This window comes from Lactuca virosa, chromosome 6 (genome assembly GCF_052849685.1).
Source record: "Lactuca virosa cultivar CGN04683 chromosome 6, Lactuca_virosa_CGN04683_v6, whole genome shotgun sequence".
NCBI lineage: Eukaryota > Viridiplantae > Streptophyta > Magnoliopsida > Asterales > Asteraceae > Lactuca > Lactuca virosa.
In genome coordinates this window covers 194,298,196-194,317,311 of record NC_136431.1, presented here as the reverse complement: position 1 = coordinate 194,317,311, position 19,116 = coordinate 194,298,196, and the positions used below count along the sequence as shown (strand labels likewise).

The 19,116-nt window shown below is 35.4% G+C and overlaps 1 protein-coding gene across 1 annotated transcript; it reads right to left on the bottom strand.

The window, feature by feature from the left end:
- Positions 1–2,942: 2,942 nt before the first annotated feature.
- Positions 2,943–4,844, bottom strand: LOC145121122 (putative RING-H2 finger protein ATL21A). The gene is made up of 3 exons (XM_079056903.1): positions 4,481–4,844; positions 3,949–4,360; positions 2,943–3,574 (listed from the first exon to the last, which is right to left on the bottom strand). Exons 1-3 carry the CDS (start codon positions 4,757–4,759, stop codon positions 3,108–3,110), a joined length of 1,158 nt encoding a protein of 385 aa, XP_078913029.1. The 5' UTR covers positions 4,760–4,844; the 3' UTR covers positions 2,943–3,107.
- Between the last annotated feature and the right edge of the window lie 14,272 nt (positions 4,845–19,116).

The window sequence follows — 19,116 nt, the reverse complement described above, 5'->3', positions numbered from 1 at the left end:
GAGAAAAAGACAACCGAGTTTTCTTGGCAATACTACAATCATTACATGGTTTATTATCACTGGACTTATTCAAAAAAGAAAGTTTTGAAAAAACATATGAAGATGGATGTCCAAGTCTAAAGTGCCAGAGTCTATTTGAAGAGCCATCCAAAGCATTGTCAGCAACAAAGGAGTAAAGATTACTGCTGCTATGCGGAATGTGGTGGAGTATCTGGCCTGCTCAATTCTTGATAGAAAAACCAAGATATGAGAACTCAACAAGACAAGGATTGTCTTTTACGAGATCAGCAATTGACAGAAGATTTTTGGTCAACAATGGCAAAAGAAAAACCCGAGATAGTTTTAATGTGCATTTAGATAAGTTTAAAAAAGCATGACCAACATGAGAAATAGTTAGAGATTTACCATTTCCAATGATTACTTTTCCAAAACCCTTGTAAGGAACGGCTCCATGAACAAGATTGGCATTGGGAGTCATATGAGCAGTTGCTCCTGAATCTGGTATCCATGACTCAACCATTTGACAAGTTTCTGAGAAGGAACAATCAGTTGATAACCCTATATTTGCAGCAAAATTTTTATTTTCAAGATTTCCTGATTGTTGAACATAACCAGACCAATATTGATTTGCTGAAGCCCATGTTGAAAAATGCTCAGGTCCAAATGCTGAATAACCAGTAACATTACCATGCTGAACAGAGTTGTTTGTGTGTTGATTATAAGGATGTGGACCAAAACTAGGTTGATTTGGATCATAAGGTGGATGTTGTTGTGATGATGGAATACCAACATTAGCATTCTCTCCCCAATTCCACCTTTCAGCACTACTGTGGTTCAGTGGAGAATCTCCATAATTGGTGAATCCAGCAATATTTCCAGCAAAATTACCATTAAAATCACCTCTACTTCCTCCATTAAAGTTTCCATAATTTCCTCTGTTAGACCTTCCTCTTCCACGAAAATTATTTCTTCCACCTCTTCTTCCTCCTCGACTTTGTGGAAAACCACGATAATGAAAGCATACACTTGCATCATGTCCAGTTTTATGACAAATTTGACATATCACAGTTGATTTTTCAACATGAGGAGGTTGATTTGAAACCGTGACATTCGTAACACTAGGTGACTGAAGTTGACTTGAAATTAGGAGAATCAGAAATTATTTTGGATTGTCTAGCTATTCTTTGTTCATGTATGAGTAGTTTTGATCGTAATGTAGCAAAGCAAGGTGGTGTATCATTGTTTTCAATCATCATAACAAAATTATCAAATGCAGCATTAAGACCGTGGAGACAATGAAGAACGAGATCTGATTCAGATACTAAATCACCTACTGATTTGAGTTGCTCATGAAGAATTTTTATTTTATCACAATATGAGCTGATAGAAAGTTCACCTTGAGATATACTCTGTAACTCACTTCTCAATTGAGATTTCTTTGCAAAAGCCTGCTGTAAGTATGAAGTTTCAAGTAATTTCCAAATTTCTGCTGCGGTTTTGATTCCAATCGCCATGGGAGCAACAAAGACATGAAGAGTGGCGTTAATACATGCTTGAACGTATCCATCCATCTTTTTCCATGTAATGAAATCTGGTGACGTAGATGCAGGTGGAGAAGTATCTGAATCGATGTATTTCTCCAGATCCATGGTTTGAAGTATAGTTTTGAATTGATGTCGCCACACTAGATAATTCTCTCCATCTAATTGAGTAGAAACGAAATTCGTGATGTTTGAAACAGGAAATTGTGTGATATTTGTTGTCATTTCAAAAAAAAATATCACAACGATTCAAACCTAGAAATTGGGGATTTTGTTTGACCTAACTGAAGAAAGAAATCTATTGAGCTTTCAATCAATTTAGGGAAGATAGAAAGGAGAAACAGAGATACCATAAAACGATTGAGAAAGTAAAAGAGAGAGAAATGTCAAAATGTGTTCTCATTATTATGAACTAATGGTTACAGACCCTGACCAATATATATACATAGAAAGAGAGCCAACAATAAAGTCAACAGATTAACTCTCTAACAGAATCTGTAACTAACACATACTTGACTAACTACTTGACTAACAACTAACTAACATCTTGACAGTGCAGACATTGGTCATGAATGAATGACGGTTTCTCATTTATTTTCTATGTAGATGATGCGATTATCCTTGGGGAGTGCTCGAATTTAACATTGTTTGGATTTTACGATGCTTTTATCTCCTTTATGGTTGAAACCCAACTTGCAAAAAAAAAAAGCAATTTATTGGGTGTTGAGGTGAGTCGAATGAAGTTGAGCACATGGTGGGATTGTTGGAATGTTGGGTGCTCTACTATTCAAGCTCCTTTCACATATCTAAGGGTATCAAATTGGCTCTAACATGTCATGTCTCGTATAGAATGGCAGAAAGAAGCTATCGATACGATCAAACTATAAAGTCAAGATTTTATTGGTACGAAGTTAGATTATCCTTTTGAAATCGACTTTAGGTAGTCTCGAACATTTATTATATGTCCTTGTTTCGAATCCCACAAACAGTTATAAGTTTTCTAGAAACTCTGAGAATTAGATTTTTTTGAGGTGGCCAAGTCGTAGAGAAAAAGATTTTGTGTTAGTCGGAAAAAATGTTAAGAGAGTAAAGAAGAATGTAATCTTATAAATAGAAATTTATATTTATATGCTTTTAATAGAGCTACCTTTTTTAAATGGCAATGCAATACTTGGTTGCTGGAGTCAAATCCGTTATAGGTAAAAAATCTAATAACAAATTGACTAGATAAAAAGGACAGAAATGGTCCGTGTTTGACAAAAAAAAAATTACTAAAATTATCCCGGTTTAAGACAAAATTACAGAATTGTCCCTTTACAGGAAATAGATAAAATTACAAAATGGTCTATAGGCTTAAAACCCTTGTTTAACATAATAACAAAATTCCTAAAGGAGTATAGGTTACTCGATAATGTTTTTTTCCGTGTAAATTATTAATACAAGTAATACAACATCCAAATTCCAAAAGGCTATTAAATCCCACAAAGGGAAATTTTCTACACCCTACAACATAAAATCTCTTTTCTTATACATTACAATATACACATACAACATACCAAAATTCCTTCATCGAGCAATTCCACGTGACGAATTCGAAGAATCCGAAGACACCGAAAAACACGGTGTCATAACCGAAGAACTTTCCGGAGAATTCCGGCACACAGGACAGGTGGCATTTAACTTAAGCCATTCATCGACACAATCGGCATGGAAATAGTGATTACATTCCGGGATTGTTCTGATTGCCTCTTTAGGTTCGTAATCGGAAAGGCATATGGCACAAGTGGGATCATTATTTGGTAAATTACAATTTTCTCCCCATAGGATTTTTGGGTAGGACTCGATCGTGGGGCGGTCTAGGCCGGTGGTTGATGGTGGTTGTGGGGTGATTGCGATTGAGAATAGGTCGATTCGGTGGCGGTGGGTGTAGCTTCTCATTTTGCTAAAAGTGTAGAATGCGAGCCCAATGATGCATATTAATGCGGGTATACCGATGCCTAAACTTAGTCCGTATATTGCACCCCTTGGAATAGCTATAAGAAAATATCAGTATATCAGTATCAGTATGTCAAATACAGTATAAAAATACTGACATATGTAACAAGTGGGACATATAAATCATAGATCATATATTGGAATGCGAATATATGAGATTCATTACTATTAAATTTTGATTGTATATTCAAATTTCGTAAACATGTTTATGTGTAAATTGAGCAGGTAGAGTGTTTTTAGGTGTAAGATCATCTACGAGTTGCCTGCTTCAATTTGATGGTTGTTGGGATGGTTGTATGGTCAGAAATCAAGTTGAAAAAGGTAAAGGTATGTTCAACAAGAAGCAATCTAGGTTTCGGAGTAGTACCTTGTGCATAAGAAGATGTACAGTGAAAGGAAGTAAGGAACTCACCATGGGAAGAAGAACCGAAGCAAGCAGTTTCTCCATCGTCACTCTGCAATCCACAAGTTCTACCATCCAGCTCACAAGATTTGCAATACGGTCTAAACCACATCAACGTCAATTCGTTCCTGATATTGCCGTATCGCCTAATCGGGATTGAGATCGTCGACATATGTTTACAGCTCGCCGGAATGTCTCCGAGAGGGATCCATCCAGTCCGAACGGCGAACACCGAATGATTCAAGCTTCCTAAGCAGGGAAAAGGAAGCATCGGAACAGTCTGGAACGTGAATCCTAAATTCTGAGATGTACAGTTGAAAAAAGTGTAGCTCTCCACGGGACTGAAATCGAAAGGTGTGTCGGTTAGTTCGGTATCGGCGATTCTCTCCAGTCGGCAGAAGTCAGGATCGATGCTGATGACCTGTGAAGCGTTATTCGATCTTATATTTCCGATTCAAGTTTCAATTCGGATTTAACTCATAAACAACCACTTGTATCCCCGAAACAAAATGAAATCGAAAGGCTATAAAAAGATTAAAACCTGTGCAGTGTACGAAATTCGTTTCACGATGAATGATTGAGACGATGTAAGCTTCAGCTGTGTTCGATTTTTCTTGTTACAGGATAGATCAAAACCGGGGAATCCACACCGAGATGGTTGTCGATCCCGGAGACGGAAAGGGAACCGGACCTGAGGTTCGGTGGGGCCGCAGGAAGCCGGGCGGCAGTCATCGTCAGCGAATATAGATTTGAAAAGGAAGAAGAGGAAAAACGCTAGGGTTTTTTTCTTCTCCATAGGGTTGTTGGCTTTGGCCACCATTGTTAAAAGAAAGAAAGAATCTGTACTGTAGTAGTGTAATGGTGGCGACCATGGACGCTTTTTCAACTTTGTTCTTGAATTTAGAGCGAATATTAAACTCTAAATCAATTTAAATCAAAGTTAATGATTGTATTTGATTTTAGACCCATGATTTTATTGAAAATGACACAAAAATCTAAAATCCTAAAGTTTATAAAAATTTGATGGTTTTATTTAATATCGAATTTTCTAATGTTAATATTTTAAACTTGAGTGGCCTTTTTTTATTTTTTTATTTTTTATTATTATTTTTTTTTAATTTTTTTTTACAAAAATGATAACTAATTACACATGAAGTTTGGTCATGCCAAATACACGATCGAGTGATGCCTAATTATGCCCAAAATTGCTAATTTTGCATTATATCACCCTTAAAACATGCTTACTCCAATCCAACACTTCCTAACTTTATTACCAATAACTTAGGTGGACCAATAAAGTTAAAACTTTGTTTAAACATAATTCACATCCCAACAACATCATTGATAAAAGACTAATCCATAATTCGGGTAGATTAACATCATCTTCATCATTATGAACTAAAAGTGACCAATATTGTGGATTTCGAACCACTTGAATCTACACTTAAACCATATTAGATCACTAAATCCAAGGTCAATGTCGAATTTATATGGAAAAACGGTGATCCACCAATTTCAAGAGAACAACAATTCAAAAGAATCGTCCAAAAGTCAAATTTGAAGATGCTTAAACTTTTCTAAGTACAAATGTTCCAGTAAGATAAGTCCAACAAAGTTAGTGATCATTTCTCAATATGGAACCAAAAAACTTCAACATTAAAGTACGTAAAAGTTAAGAAACAACAATTTTGCAGACATTACAAAACTTAGAATTTTTTGAAAAAAGTATTCCAGAAGTGAAGATGGTTCAAATGTATATTTTCCAAACATTTTTTCTGGTTATCTTTTACTCACTTGCTGAATACTATATATCGAAACACATATATACACATAAATACATAATTATACCATCTTGTGGAACAGGGGCAGAACACGAGTCTTAGAAGGAGGGGGCCGAAATCAAAACTTCATAACATAACCATATAAACAAGTATAATTGGTTCATTATTATGATATATCAAAATTTTATATTAAAAGTGGGGATATTTTCATCCAAAACAATCTCTAATAACTTTTGTCATCGAAAACAATTTCTAGTGATCTTTTAGGATCAATAACTTGTATAAGCTTTCTTTTAACAAACCAATCAAGATTAGATCGTCTTTTCATGTCGATATACACTACATAACTAATTAATTAAAATTAACAAATAAAAAAGTAAAATAATAATTAATAAATACTAACAAAAACATTTTTTTTTTACAAAATATACAGTTTATACTAATAAGATAAGTAAAAACTTAACTGATAAATATAATTTTCACTGTATAATTTTTTTATATTGATTACCTATTTTACACTTTTACATGTTCTTGTTTTTATTTTAAGAGAAAATTGCAAATTTAACCAAATTCCTTAATTACTTTGTGGAAAAATAGCCAAAGAAAACCCAAATTACAAATATAGCCATGAAAATCACAGATGGATTAAGCTCATCTACGATTTTAGCATTCCATCTGCGAACGTACAAGTCGCTAAAGCACAGTCGTGCTTTAGCGACTTGTACGTTCGCAGGTCGTTTTTTTTTTGTTTTTTTTTTTCGTATAAATACCCCAATCTTTGATTGAAGTTCATCTGCGATTTCCTCTCATCCCACCTGTGATTTTGCGTTTTTTTTTTCAATTTTTTTTCTTAATTTTGAATACAAAATTGATAGGGTTTAACTACGAAACAACTTTATTATATATAAAGTTTTGCAAAAAATTATAAATTTAGTTCTTATTTCTTTGGAACATTTGTTTAAAACATCTCTAATAAAATGAATTCTCCAACAAAAACTTTGAAAATTATTTGAAAAATGAAATCGTCCATAGTGCCTCTAGAGAGAGAGAGTTTCTAAAAAAAAGTTTGAAAAATGAAAGAAGAAAAAAATTACGTTTTTATACCCCTGAAAATGGGAAATCACAGATGGACGCAAAATTACAGATGGACAAGTAAAATCGCAGATAGACTGAGTCAATCTGCGATTTTGATGGCTATTTTTGTAATTTGGGTTTTTTTTGTGTTTCTAAGTTTCTTTGGCATTTCACTAATAACTAAAGTAAGAAGATAAAAAACACCAATAAGTAAAATAACTTTTTTATTCAGTAAAATATCATTATATCCGGCACAATTTTTAGAGTAAAACTGCTGTCAATTTATCTTCACAAAGTCGATTGCCTATTTTTGTTATTAATAATGACAAAAATAAAGAGAAAGAAATAAAGAACGATAAAGAGTACTTACAGTATACTCCATCCGACAGAGAGGAGACCGGAGATGGAGATCGGCAACCGAAAAGTGTGCACGGCGGAGTAATCCGACGAGGTCACGACAGGAGGAGAGGAGAGGGGAGGCGAACACTCCGGCGGCAGCGTTATTTGTCTGGTTAGTTTTGAGATTTTTTAGGCAGCGACTTTTAGACAATCGGCTTTGAGATTTGAAGGGAATAAGATTTAGAGGGTTATGGTTTTTTCAACTCGAAACTAAATTGTAAATTGTAAATTGGATTAGATTTTTAGTTTCTTTATTGAGTTAACGCGTTTTCTGGTTTATTTGTGTGTCTAATAAAACAAGATATGTTTTGATTTTTTTTCCAGTGATTTTCGGAAGTTTAGTTGATTTTTTATCTCATTACTAAATTTTAAAAGTTATATTATATTAGACACAGGAAGCAAAAAAAAAGGAGGCAAATTAGTCGTTTTTTGATTATTTCATAACTAAAATATACATATGCAGGCATTAAGAACCTCAAAACCAGGGGGCCATGGCCACCCCTGGCCCCTAAAAACATCCGTTAGTGTTGTGGAAGATTATGAATTTTTGGTACTGTTTGTTCACAAAGAGAATGTTAAATAGTTTAGCTATAATGTATAGTTTAAGGACCCTTGTGTAATTTGCATCATATATATATATATATATATATATATATATATATATATATATATATATATATATATATATGGTTATGTTATTATGTTCTAATTATCTATTGTGTAAATGTAGTATTGATTGTGGACCAATCATTTTAGTTATTTTAAGAAAGTAATTAATGCATATTACATGTTGAAGATATAGTGAATATTAATTAAATCTTCAACATTTAATATGCATTAATTACTTTCTTAAAATAACTAAAATGATTGGTCCACAATCAATCCTACATACACACAACTGCAAAAAAAAAAAAAAACCATCTCCCGACTTCTTACAACAGCCCCCTCAGCATAATTTGTTTGGACAACATACTCCACCATTCTCGGGTCAACTCTCGCAAGCCTATGGACAACATTTTTCGGCATCTCAACAACCATCTCAAACGTCCTTTGGTGTTCATGTCTCTTAATACGAGTAACCTCAACTTGCGGATTTTGCCTCGGTGTTTCAAGTTATGTTCGTTCAACAACCACCCGACAACAATTACTATATGGACTCTGGGCAAGCTCGCGCATGACTTTTAACCAAGGTATAATGCACTCCCTAACTCCATATACTTCAAAATTCATTATGGTTGGTAATGATGTTGTCCTTTCCGTTCAATTTATTGGACAAACTGTCTTTCCCTTCTCAAATACTCATTTTTCTTTAAATAATGTTCTTGTTTCAAATAAAATTGTTAAAAATATTATTTATGTTCGTTGCTTCACTACCGATAACTCTGTTTCTGTCGAGTTTGATCATTTTGGTTTTACTGTGAAGGATCTTAAAAAAGGTATATCTCTGCAACGATGCAACCATGATCACCACAAGATGTATCCAGTTCTTCCATCGTCAGTTGCGTCCATCTCTGACTATGCTAATGTTGTTGTTTAGTTTGACACATGACATAGACGGATTGGTCACCCTAGCTCATCTATTTTTCAGTTTCTTCACTCGCGTAATTTTATTTCGTGTCCCAACAAAGACTCTACATTATGTCATGTTTGTCAGTTAGGAAAACATTGTTGTTTACCTTTTACATCGTCACATACTACCACGTTGTGACAACCCGAAATTTCTTTGTATAATTTCCACGATTAAATACGTCAAATAATAATATTCAAAAACATTTCAAATGCATTTTGGCCGGATTAAAACCCGTTTGGTGTTTTATTTTATTTTTCATCAAACAATTTATTAATTGGAAGTGACGTAATTAGTGGCGTGTAATAAACCGGACAACCTGACACCTTAACTAGGTGTTCACGGCCAAACATGGGGTGTTTGGGCCGTAAACACCCTTCTCTCCAAGAACTCATGCATACAACATGAGTTTACCCCTTGTCCTCACTTTTTACCACCTTCCACTCAAGAACACAAGTTTTTCTCTCAAGTATCATCATCTTCTTCTTCCAAATCCGCCCAAAAATGTAAGTTTTCCTCCTAGATCCTTTTAAACAACACTTAATCTAGTGTTTCTACACCTTCTCATCCAAAGGATTCCGATTTTCACTTAAATCTTCAAAGAATCTTCAAATCTTCAAGAACACCAAGAACACATTTGCGTTTTTGAGTCCTAAATCACCTCTACAAGCTTCCTATAAGTAAGTATACTTCATCTAACTAGTTATTGGCTTAGTATTCATGGATTAAACACCCAAAAACCCCAAGAACATGGGTTTACGGTTTTGGAACATTCCAAAACCGTAAACACCCCAAAGAAGGGTTTTGAAGCCCCAAACTCCTTCCAATGCTTGAATAATGCACTAAGGACTTACATGCATGAACTAGGAACCCCAAAAACGTGTAAGGATGAGACAAACATGAGTTTACGGTTTGGGGAGGCCTCCCAAAACCGTAAATACCTTCTAAGAATGTTTAAGTGCCTTAAAAACCTTCCTATGCTTGTGTAAGTGACTAGAACCTTGCATGCATAGCCTAGAACCACCAAAACACAAGATAAATGAACCAACATGAGTTTACGACCGTAAACTCATGTGTTTACGGCCGTAAACTCCTAAGGGAGTGGTCCAAGGACCGTAAACTCCAAGAAGTGTCCATTTCTAGCCCCAATCACTTCCTAAGCCATGGATTCGAGTCTAGCATAATTCCTTGAGTAGTTTAAGACCTTTGAACACCCAATGGCACCATTACCATGAGTTTACGGCCGTAAACTCATGGGGACAATGGTCCAGAAACCGTAAACACACTTAAGTGTAACCAATTGAAGTGTAAACTCCATAGTGAGGCCATACACTCCTTAGATGCAACCTTTAGCACTCCTTGCACTTGAAAACAAAGTGTCTTCATGCATTAGAGTGTCTTTACTTACCTAATTAGTGATTAAATAACTAATTAGATACATTTATGTATCACAACATGTTACATAGGATCCGTGTGTGTGTTCAAGTCCTCACTTGACACCTAGCATCCTACCCGACACTTCCATCCACTTCACTCATTGCAGGTGAGTTCATACCCCTTAATTAACCTTTTAAATGTTTTTAAACGCTTTTATGGGGGGGAATACAAGTTGAATCAAATAAGTTATAGTATCAATCACATGTGATTTATAACTTGCAACCAAAAAGGATTTTCTATATTTTTAACTGCTTTGTCAACCAAACTGTTTCAAATGATTATCAAATTCATTTTTATGTTAAATTGTTATAAAACTATTCTAAACTCTTTTAAACTCCTTCTGTTCCCAAACCATATCTACACCAATATATTTATATAAGTAAGACTTGAAGGACTTAGGACTGATAGCTCACCTTACTTCTTGTTCTTGTTTGATTGTGGACTTAGGGTATATTGTTATCTGTCCGACTGTCGTTGAATTCTTAGTTATATATTATATATATTCGTGTTGAATATTAAAGTCTTCACTTCAGTTCAATACCTTTGTGTATCAAAGGCATGCAACCAACCTTACTATTTAACTATAATAGGTATAGTTAAGGATTACTACACGTGTATACTATTACAATGGTACCTACCAGAGTCCGAACAGTTATGAGTCAATACATGTTAAACACTATAAAAAGAGAATAATATATACTATACAAGAGAACACTCTATACACTATACCAGAAAGTACATTATACATTATACAAAGAGAACATACTACAACAGAATGGGACATACTATCTCTCGATACGACACTTCACTGTGCTATCACCGTGTAACCAGAGTCTCCTGGAGGGAGAGCGGGCATTATGTGTATAGATCTATACGGGACAGACACTCCCACATCCCGACTGCTAGCTACAGTCCGAGCCGACTAGGCCCAGGGGTGACAAAATTTCACATTTCCATAGATGACTCGGAGGGTCATCAGGGATTCGATCGTCAATCAGCATGGTTACATACAAGTTCACATTTCGACCTTTAATTAATACATTAAGAATTAAAGGCAAAACAGACTCCCCGAGGTGTATTGTACATTTAATACTACCTGGAGTCTGCATTTTCATTTCATTAGCTGGCAGTGATACTGCTGGGGTAAAACACTATTTTCCCAATTACTTTACATGAATGAAGTCTAAAACTATATTTTCCTACTAATAGTTTCTCTGGGAGAACTTTTACATTTTCAAAGGATCAAACATACATACAACCGGGTCTTGGTAGAAGACCACTTTTACTGGAAAACATAGGGTTTTCCGAGGGAGCATACTATTTTCCAACATTGAGATCAATTATTATACTACATGGTTGTAATCATTTTTATATAAGCAATGACACTAAATACTCATGAACTCACCAGCTTTATGCTGATACTCGCTTTCAAAATAACTTGTATTCTCAGGTCATCAGTAGACAGGTACAGATGCAGCTTTTGAGAAGATGGAGCACATACAAGACTCCTCTTTATTTTGATTATACTTTTGGTGTCTAACAAACTGTACAGAACACGCTTGTATTACAATTATTATATTAATGCAATGGATGTTGTTACTTGTCTTTACTATTATGCATTGTTATGATACTGTACATGACGTCCTCCACCCCATAACGTATTCCGCCGTTCTCGGTTTTGGGGTGTGACACACGTCTTGTGTGTTTGAACTTATACATTCTGATCTTTGGACTTCTCCAATCTCAAGTATTAGTGGTTTTAAATATTATGATCTTTTACTGGATGATTTATCGCATTTCCTTTGGGGTTTTCCATTTCGTATAAATCTGATATGTTTTTAAAAACTTTCGATCTTATGTGCTTAATCAATTCAAAACTGACATACAACTTTTCAAATGTGACAATGGGCGTGAATTTAATAGTCAGCCCCTTTTGGATATCTTTACAAATCATGGTATAAAAATTTGTCTTTCTTGTCCATATACCTCACAACAAAATGGAAAATTTGAACACACCATTCGAACCATCAATAGTATGGTTCGTACATCGTTGTTTCAAGCATCCATTCCCCCTAAGTTTTGGGTTGAATCCCTTCTATCGTCCACTCATACGTTCAATCTTTTTCCTACTTCTACCATAAACTTTAAAACCCCTTTTGAATTTCTTTTTGGCTTCTCTCACACCTACTCTCATCTTATAGTTTTTGGTTGTCTTTGTCACCCCAATACATCTTCGACAACTCCTCATAAACTTGCTCCTAGCTCTTCTGCATGTGTTTACCTTGGTCCATGCAGTGACCACCGTGGATATCATTGTCTTGATCTCATAACTCAAAAGTTATCTTATCCCGTCATGTAATCTTTGATGGATCTCACTTCCCTTATTATGATTTTCATCATTATCCTCCTCCTGACTATGCTTCCTTTGATTCTGATGACTTCATCTCTCCATTATCTACGTTTCTAACTCCATCGCTGGCCACTTCTGCTTCATCGGACTACTTCATCGTCGGCTACTTCTGCTCCATCAGACTCTTCCTCTCCTACTGGTCCTCAACTCCTATCTCACCTTCTCCATCTAACACGTAACCATCTCCAGTCCTCCTCCTCCTTTTGGGCACCCTATGGTCACCATATCTCGTAGAAGATCCCTTCAACCTATCTGCCACCTCTGATATATCTCCTATTCCTCACTCCATGGCTCTGGCTCTGTGTGATCCACATTGGCGTGCAACTATGTACTCCAATATGTCTGCTCTTCTCTCCAACAACACTTGGGAACTTGTTCCAAAACACCCTTCTACCAATATTGTGGGTTGTCGATGGTTGTATTGTCACAATTTTGACAACCATGGTCGTTTGGATCATACAAAGGTCGCCTAGTTGCTCAAGGTTTTTCTCAGCAGGCGGGCCTAGATTTTGATGACACGTTCAGTCATGTTGTCAAACCAACCACCATCCGCACTGTTCTCAGCATCTTCATTTCTAGTAATTGGCCCATCCATCATCTTGATGTAAAAAATGCTTTCATTTGCTGTGATTTAACTGAGATTGTTTACATGGGTCAGCCTCCTGGCTATGTCAACAGTCAATTTCCAGATCATGTCTGTCGTTTACGTAAAGATCTTTATGGGCTAAAGCAAGCTCCTTGTGCTTGGTATCAGCGTTTTGCTATCTATTTTTCCACGCTTGGATTTATCAGTAGCAAATCTGATTGCTCTCTCTTCACCTATCATCGCGGCCCCGCTAATATCTACATCCTTCTATATGTTGACGACATTATTCTTTCCGCCTCCTCTCCTACTCTCATTTCCCAGGTTATTTCTCAGCTTTCCTCTGGGTTCCCAATGTCTGATCTTGGTCCTAGTTCGTTCTTTCTTAGTGTTTCTGCCACTCGTAACTCTTCTGTCATCTTTCTTTCTCAATCGTCCTTTGATAAGGAGATCATTGCTCGTACCAATATGACCACGTGCAATCACTTTAGTACCCCTGCTGACACCAAAAGCAAACTTGTTGATGGTGATGATCTGGTACCTGATCCTACCCTCTATCGTAGTCTTGCTTGAGCTTTGCAATACTTGACTTTCACTCGTCCTGATATTGTGTATGTTGTGCAACAGGTCTGTCTTTTCATGCATGATCCGCGTGTCCCATACTTTCATGTTCTCAAAACGTATTATGTGGCGCCTTCAAGGTACGTTGACGCATGGTCTTCTTATCTGTCTGTCAAATGTTGATGGGTTGATCTCTTATTCTGATCCTGACTAGGTTGGCTGCCCTACCACGCGTTGGTCCACCTCGGGTTTTTGTGTTTATCTCGGAGATAACCTCGTCTCTTGGTTCTCTAAACGACAACATGTTGTCTCGCGTTCTAGCGCCGAAGCCGAGTACCGGGGGGGGGGGGTAGCAAATGTGGTTGCTGAAACTGCATGGCTTCGTAATCTTCTCCTTGAGTTATATTGTCTTCTCTCATGTGTCACAATTGTCTTTTGTGATAATGTTAGTGCCACTTATCTAGCGTCTAACCCAATTCATCATCAAAGAACCAAACATGTGGAAATTGACTTATGTTTGGTCATGTGCTTGTTTTACATGTCCCTTCCACTTATCAGTATGCATATATCTTCACAAATGGTCCACCTACTCAATTATCTCTTGATATTAGAAATAGTTTAAACATTAGAGATTCCACAGTTCAAACTACGGGGGTGTGTTAAATAGTTTAGCTATATTTTATTCGTTGTATAGTTTAGGGACCCATTGTGTAACTTGTATCATATATATATATATATATATATATATATATATATATATATATATATATATATATATATATATATATATTGTTTTAATACACGTAACCTTAATTAAGGGTTTTCACATTATTCAACAGAGAGCAATAAAAATTTGAGATGTAGTTTATTTTTTAAGGTAGAAGAAAGGATTCGTGATTAAAGAGTATGGTTATTATTTTGATCTTACAAACGACCCTAAGTTATGCAACTAACATGTAATGAAAAAAATTGTGAATGAAATATTGCATGCATCCAATATGTAATTGTAATGATTACCTAAAAAGGACATTATTTGGTTGATATCTAATACGCAAGGACAATTCAAACATTTTGTTTTGATTTTCTCTTGAATGGTCACACGGTGAGATTCCTAATTCGTACATGGCATTGTCTGATTTTCAAATAAAAAGGATAAAGTATGGTCGTAATTACCTTGCTTGGTTTACATACATTACAATAAAGGACAAAAAGAAGAGTTGTCAAAACAATAATAAAGTAAATCCAAATAAAGATAAATATAATACTCAGATAATACAAAAAAGGGAGATAGAAAACAAAATTGTACTAATGCAATTTATCGAATGAAAAAGGTTCATGGGTTTACATAGACAAAAAAAACTACAAAAGCATTAGAAGAAACACATATTTCCTGCCCTTCATGTTCACATGGGTTATTATGGGACCAACCGATTTACATCAAAATTATACCGATGTATGTTCAAGCGCATGTGCATAGACCAAAAGAAAATTAATTTCAAGGGCGTGAACTACAAGCAATTTTAATAAACCGTATCAACTACACAACTCATATGAAGCATCATTTGGGTTCAACAAGACTTTAAGCACCATTTTCGCGTGTGCATGTGTGTACTCATTGCAACTAACACGTGGGATCAGTTCTTCTAAGGGTGGACGGAGCCGGTGCGGGAAGGAGGGATGGGGCGTTTCCCGCTCCGATGAACACCGCACCGGGGGTGCGGGGAGGAGGTGGGGGGAGGGGTTGCCGCATTCTCACTCCACATCTGATTGGCTGTTCAATTTTTTTTTTTTTTTTTTTTGGGTTCTAACGGTTATATATATATATATATATATATATATATATATATATATATATAATTTTTTTTTCCTATTCCCCCACTATAAATACCACAACACCCAACATTTTTTTAACTCATACCTTCTTACTCTCTCCAAAAAATATTAATCAAAATGTCATCATCTTCATCATCCGATTCGACAGCTCAAGAGGAGGCTAACTTATCGGTTCCGTCATAGCGAAAACGGTTGCATACTTTCAAAACCGACTAGACGAAACATCATGTGCACGATCTAAACCAAAAAACCCGCCGTATTCAACGATATCTACCTTGGAATGTCGCACGATGTACATTTTCAAGCAAATGGGGTAGCAAATGGTAGAAGGTGGTGCATTCCTTCCTTGAGGTCGAGGGTTCAAGTCTCGTCGTGGACATATGTGAATTTAGGTGTTAGTTTAGGAGTAGATTATATATTATATTTGCCGGTTCAAAAAAAAATTGATGGCGTGGCAAGGAAAATGTGAAGGAGACTTCTCACCCACACCCTGCGATCTAATGTTTGCGAGTCAACATGAGAAAAAAAATAATCTACAAAGTGTCTGAAAATTAATTCAACAAATAAGCACGTGAGTCAAATTGTGCGATACAACGTATTGTCACAACAAGATTCAGCCATCGGCTAACACTTAAATTCTCTTTGGCTAGCCGATTGTAATAGAAGGACATTATGAAAACATAAAAATGTTAGACATAATACATAAAGCCTTTGAAAATATCATTTATCATGAGTTATGACTCATGAGGTTACACCACTATAAATATAAATAGTCATTTCTAGTTTTCCTTGGTTTATCTTCATAACGTTGAATTATTTTGTGGAATCATTTTGTAACTTAAGAGGTTCCTAGAGAAAGAAAATTGTTTAAAAGTAATTATTATAATTCTTGATTATTAATAGGGAAAATGACCTTTGAGGGTAATAAAGTGTTCGATAAGTACTCATTTGGTCTCTTATTTTTTTTTTGTCTTTATTATACCATTGAACTTAATAATCCTGCTCACCAAAACCCTCGATACCGGTTGTTGTAGGTTACTGCTTATGTGGATATTACGTGGCATTATGTGGCGTAAACTGGGCTTATTAATTGCAAAGCTGCAGTACTGCATCATTTTTGCCCTAGATCGACATGGATGCTTTTTCTTCTTCTTCTTCTATTTCTTCCAAACGAAATGCTGAATTTCAACCTGAAAATCCTTGTTACTGTGGGTTACCATCTCGTGTACGAATTTCACGAACTAAAGACAATCCAGGAAAAAAAATTCAGATTGTGCCCTAACTCCATGGTAAATCAAATGTTTTTTACTTTTCATTTAATCTTCTTTCTTTAAGCAATTTGTTACTTTTTTAAAGAATGAAGGACCAAAATGCAAGTTCTGGGAATGGTTGGAGCCTGAAACCCCTGAAAATGAAGTCAGTTCTAGGAAGGACAAAAAAGAACTGTGCAATTTAACCCTCAAAGTTTCTATATTGGAAAACGAGATCATCATATGTAAGATGAAGATGGAACAAGAAAATTTGGTTGTTAGACAAGAGTTTGAAAAAATCAAATGGAATCTATTTACTCATAAAGTTGTGATGATTGTGTTGTTTTTGTTGTTTGTGTTTAAGAAGTAGTTAGTTTAGCTGTATTTAAAGACTAAATGTAACCCTTAATGTTGTAATTTGTTTGATGTATTAAGACTAAATCTTTTTGATTAATGATAGTTTGATGTTTTGAGTGGTTTCAAAGAAGTATTAATGTGTTTAACAGGTTAGTGAATTGGACATGATGCAGGGGTAAAATGGTCCATATTAAATTTGGCAGTAATCAATTGTTAATGTCTTGATGTGATCCAAGGGTAAAATGGTCCACATTAACAACATTGGATACATCAAACATTTCTTAATGTATTAAGACTAAATCTTTTTGATTAATGATAGTTTGATGTTTTGAGTGGTTTCAAATAAGTATTAATGTGTTTAACAGGTTAGTGAATTGGACATGATGCAGGGGTAAAATGGTCCACATTAAGTTTGGCAGTAATCAATTGTTAATGTCTTGATGTGATCCAAGGGTAAAATGGTCCACATTAACCACACTGGATACATCAAACATTTCTTAATGTATTAAGACTAAATCTTTCTGATTAATGATAGTTTGATGTTTTGAGTGGTTTCAAAGAAGTATTAATGTGTTTAACAGGTTAGTGAATTGGACATGATGCAGGGGTAAAATGGTCCACATTAAGTTTGGCAGCAATCAATCGTTAATGTCTTGATATATTAATGTATTAATACTAAATCTACTTGATTAATGATAGATAATATAAGATTAAACAATTTATATGCAAATAACCAAACACCAAAGCATATAGATAAAAGACAAAGTTGTAATATTCCATCAGCATGTGCACCATTACAAAAGCTGTGCCCACAGTTGTCCAAATATGTCAAAAGATGTGCCATGTGCCATGATTCTTAAAGTTTTTCCAATTACATAATTAAAAGACTAAAAGTTTGTCTTTCCAAAAATATTTAAACATAAAATCATTCCAACACCATTGGGTGGTGATCAGTGCTTCCTTCTTTCTTCAAAACCTTCCTCCTCAACCCTATCTTGGTAGTTCTTTCTGAGTATTTTCGTATCCTCTGCCTAGTTGCAACTGGTTGAGCAGGGACATCATTAACAGGATCATCTACTTGGGCATCAACATTTGGATGTGGATCATCTAATTGAACTGGTTCAACATGTGGAGCTGGATTTACTTGAACTGGATCCACTGGATCTACTTGAAATGGTTCCACTTTACCTGCTATACAAAGATGTAGTTAATGAGTTAGCTGTTGCAATTTAATTATATTGTTTTAATAGCATACCTTTCTCTTTTTTACATTTTTTAGGTTTCTTGTTTTTTGGCCTTGAAGTGGATGCTACATCTGCTGGTCTAGTAGGACATGTTGATCTATTGAGGCCCATGTCTCTACAAATAGTGCATCTATTAACTGCACCTGCTTTTGAGATAGTATGCCTTGTTTTCCCCTTGCTTTCCCTCTCAGATTGATCCATTTTCCTTTTAAGGATTGGCCTTCCTGGTAACCTTTTTTTTGAGGAGGCAATGGCTTCATGTAGGAAGCTTCAGGCCACATGGAACTACCATTAAGTGGATTAATGGTATGGTTGTAACAAGTCAAGAACATGGCTGTACGGAACCATGGTGCAACATAATCCTTTGCATTCTTGTTGAGGTATGAAATGGTTGCCACTGCATGCACACATGGGATACCTGATACTTGCCAAGATCTACATCCACATGTGTTGTTGGTAAGGTCCACAACATATCCATCATTTCCAATCCTAACCTCATATTTTTGTACCCCGGAAGGTATAACTCCCCAAAATCTGTCCACAAAAATAACAAGTTCTATTAATCTACTAGATGACATAATAATACTTATAAAATACAAGTTATATCATACCTTTGTTGTTTCTTTAACTTTGATATCTTTAATCTTATAGATGGGCATATTTTTAAATTACCCCAACTTT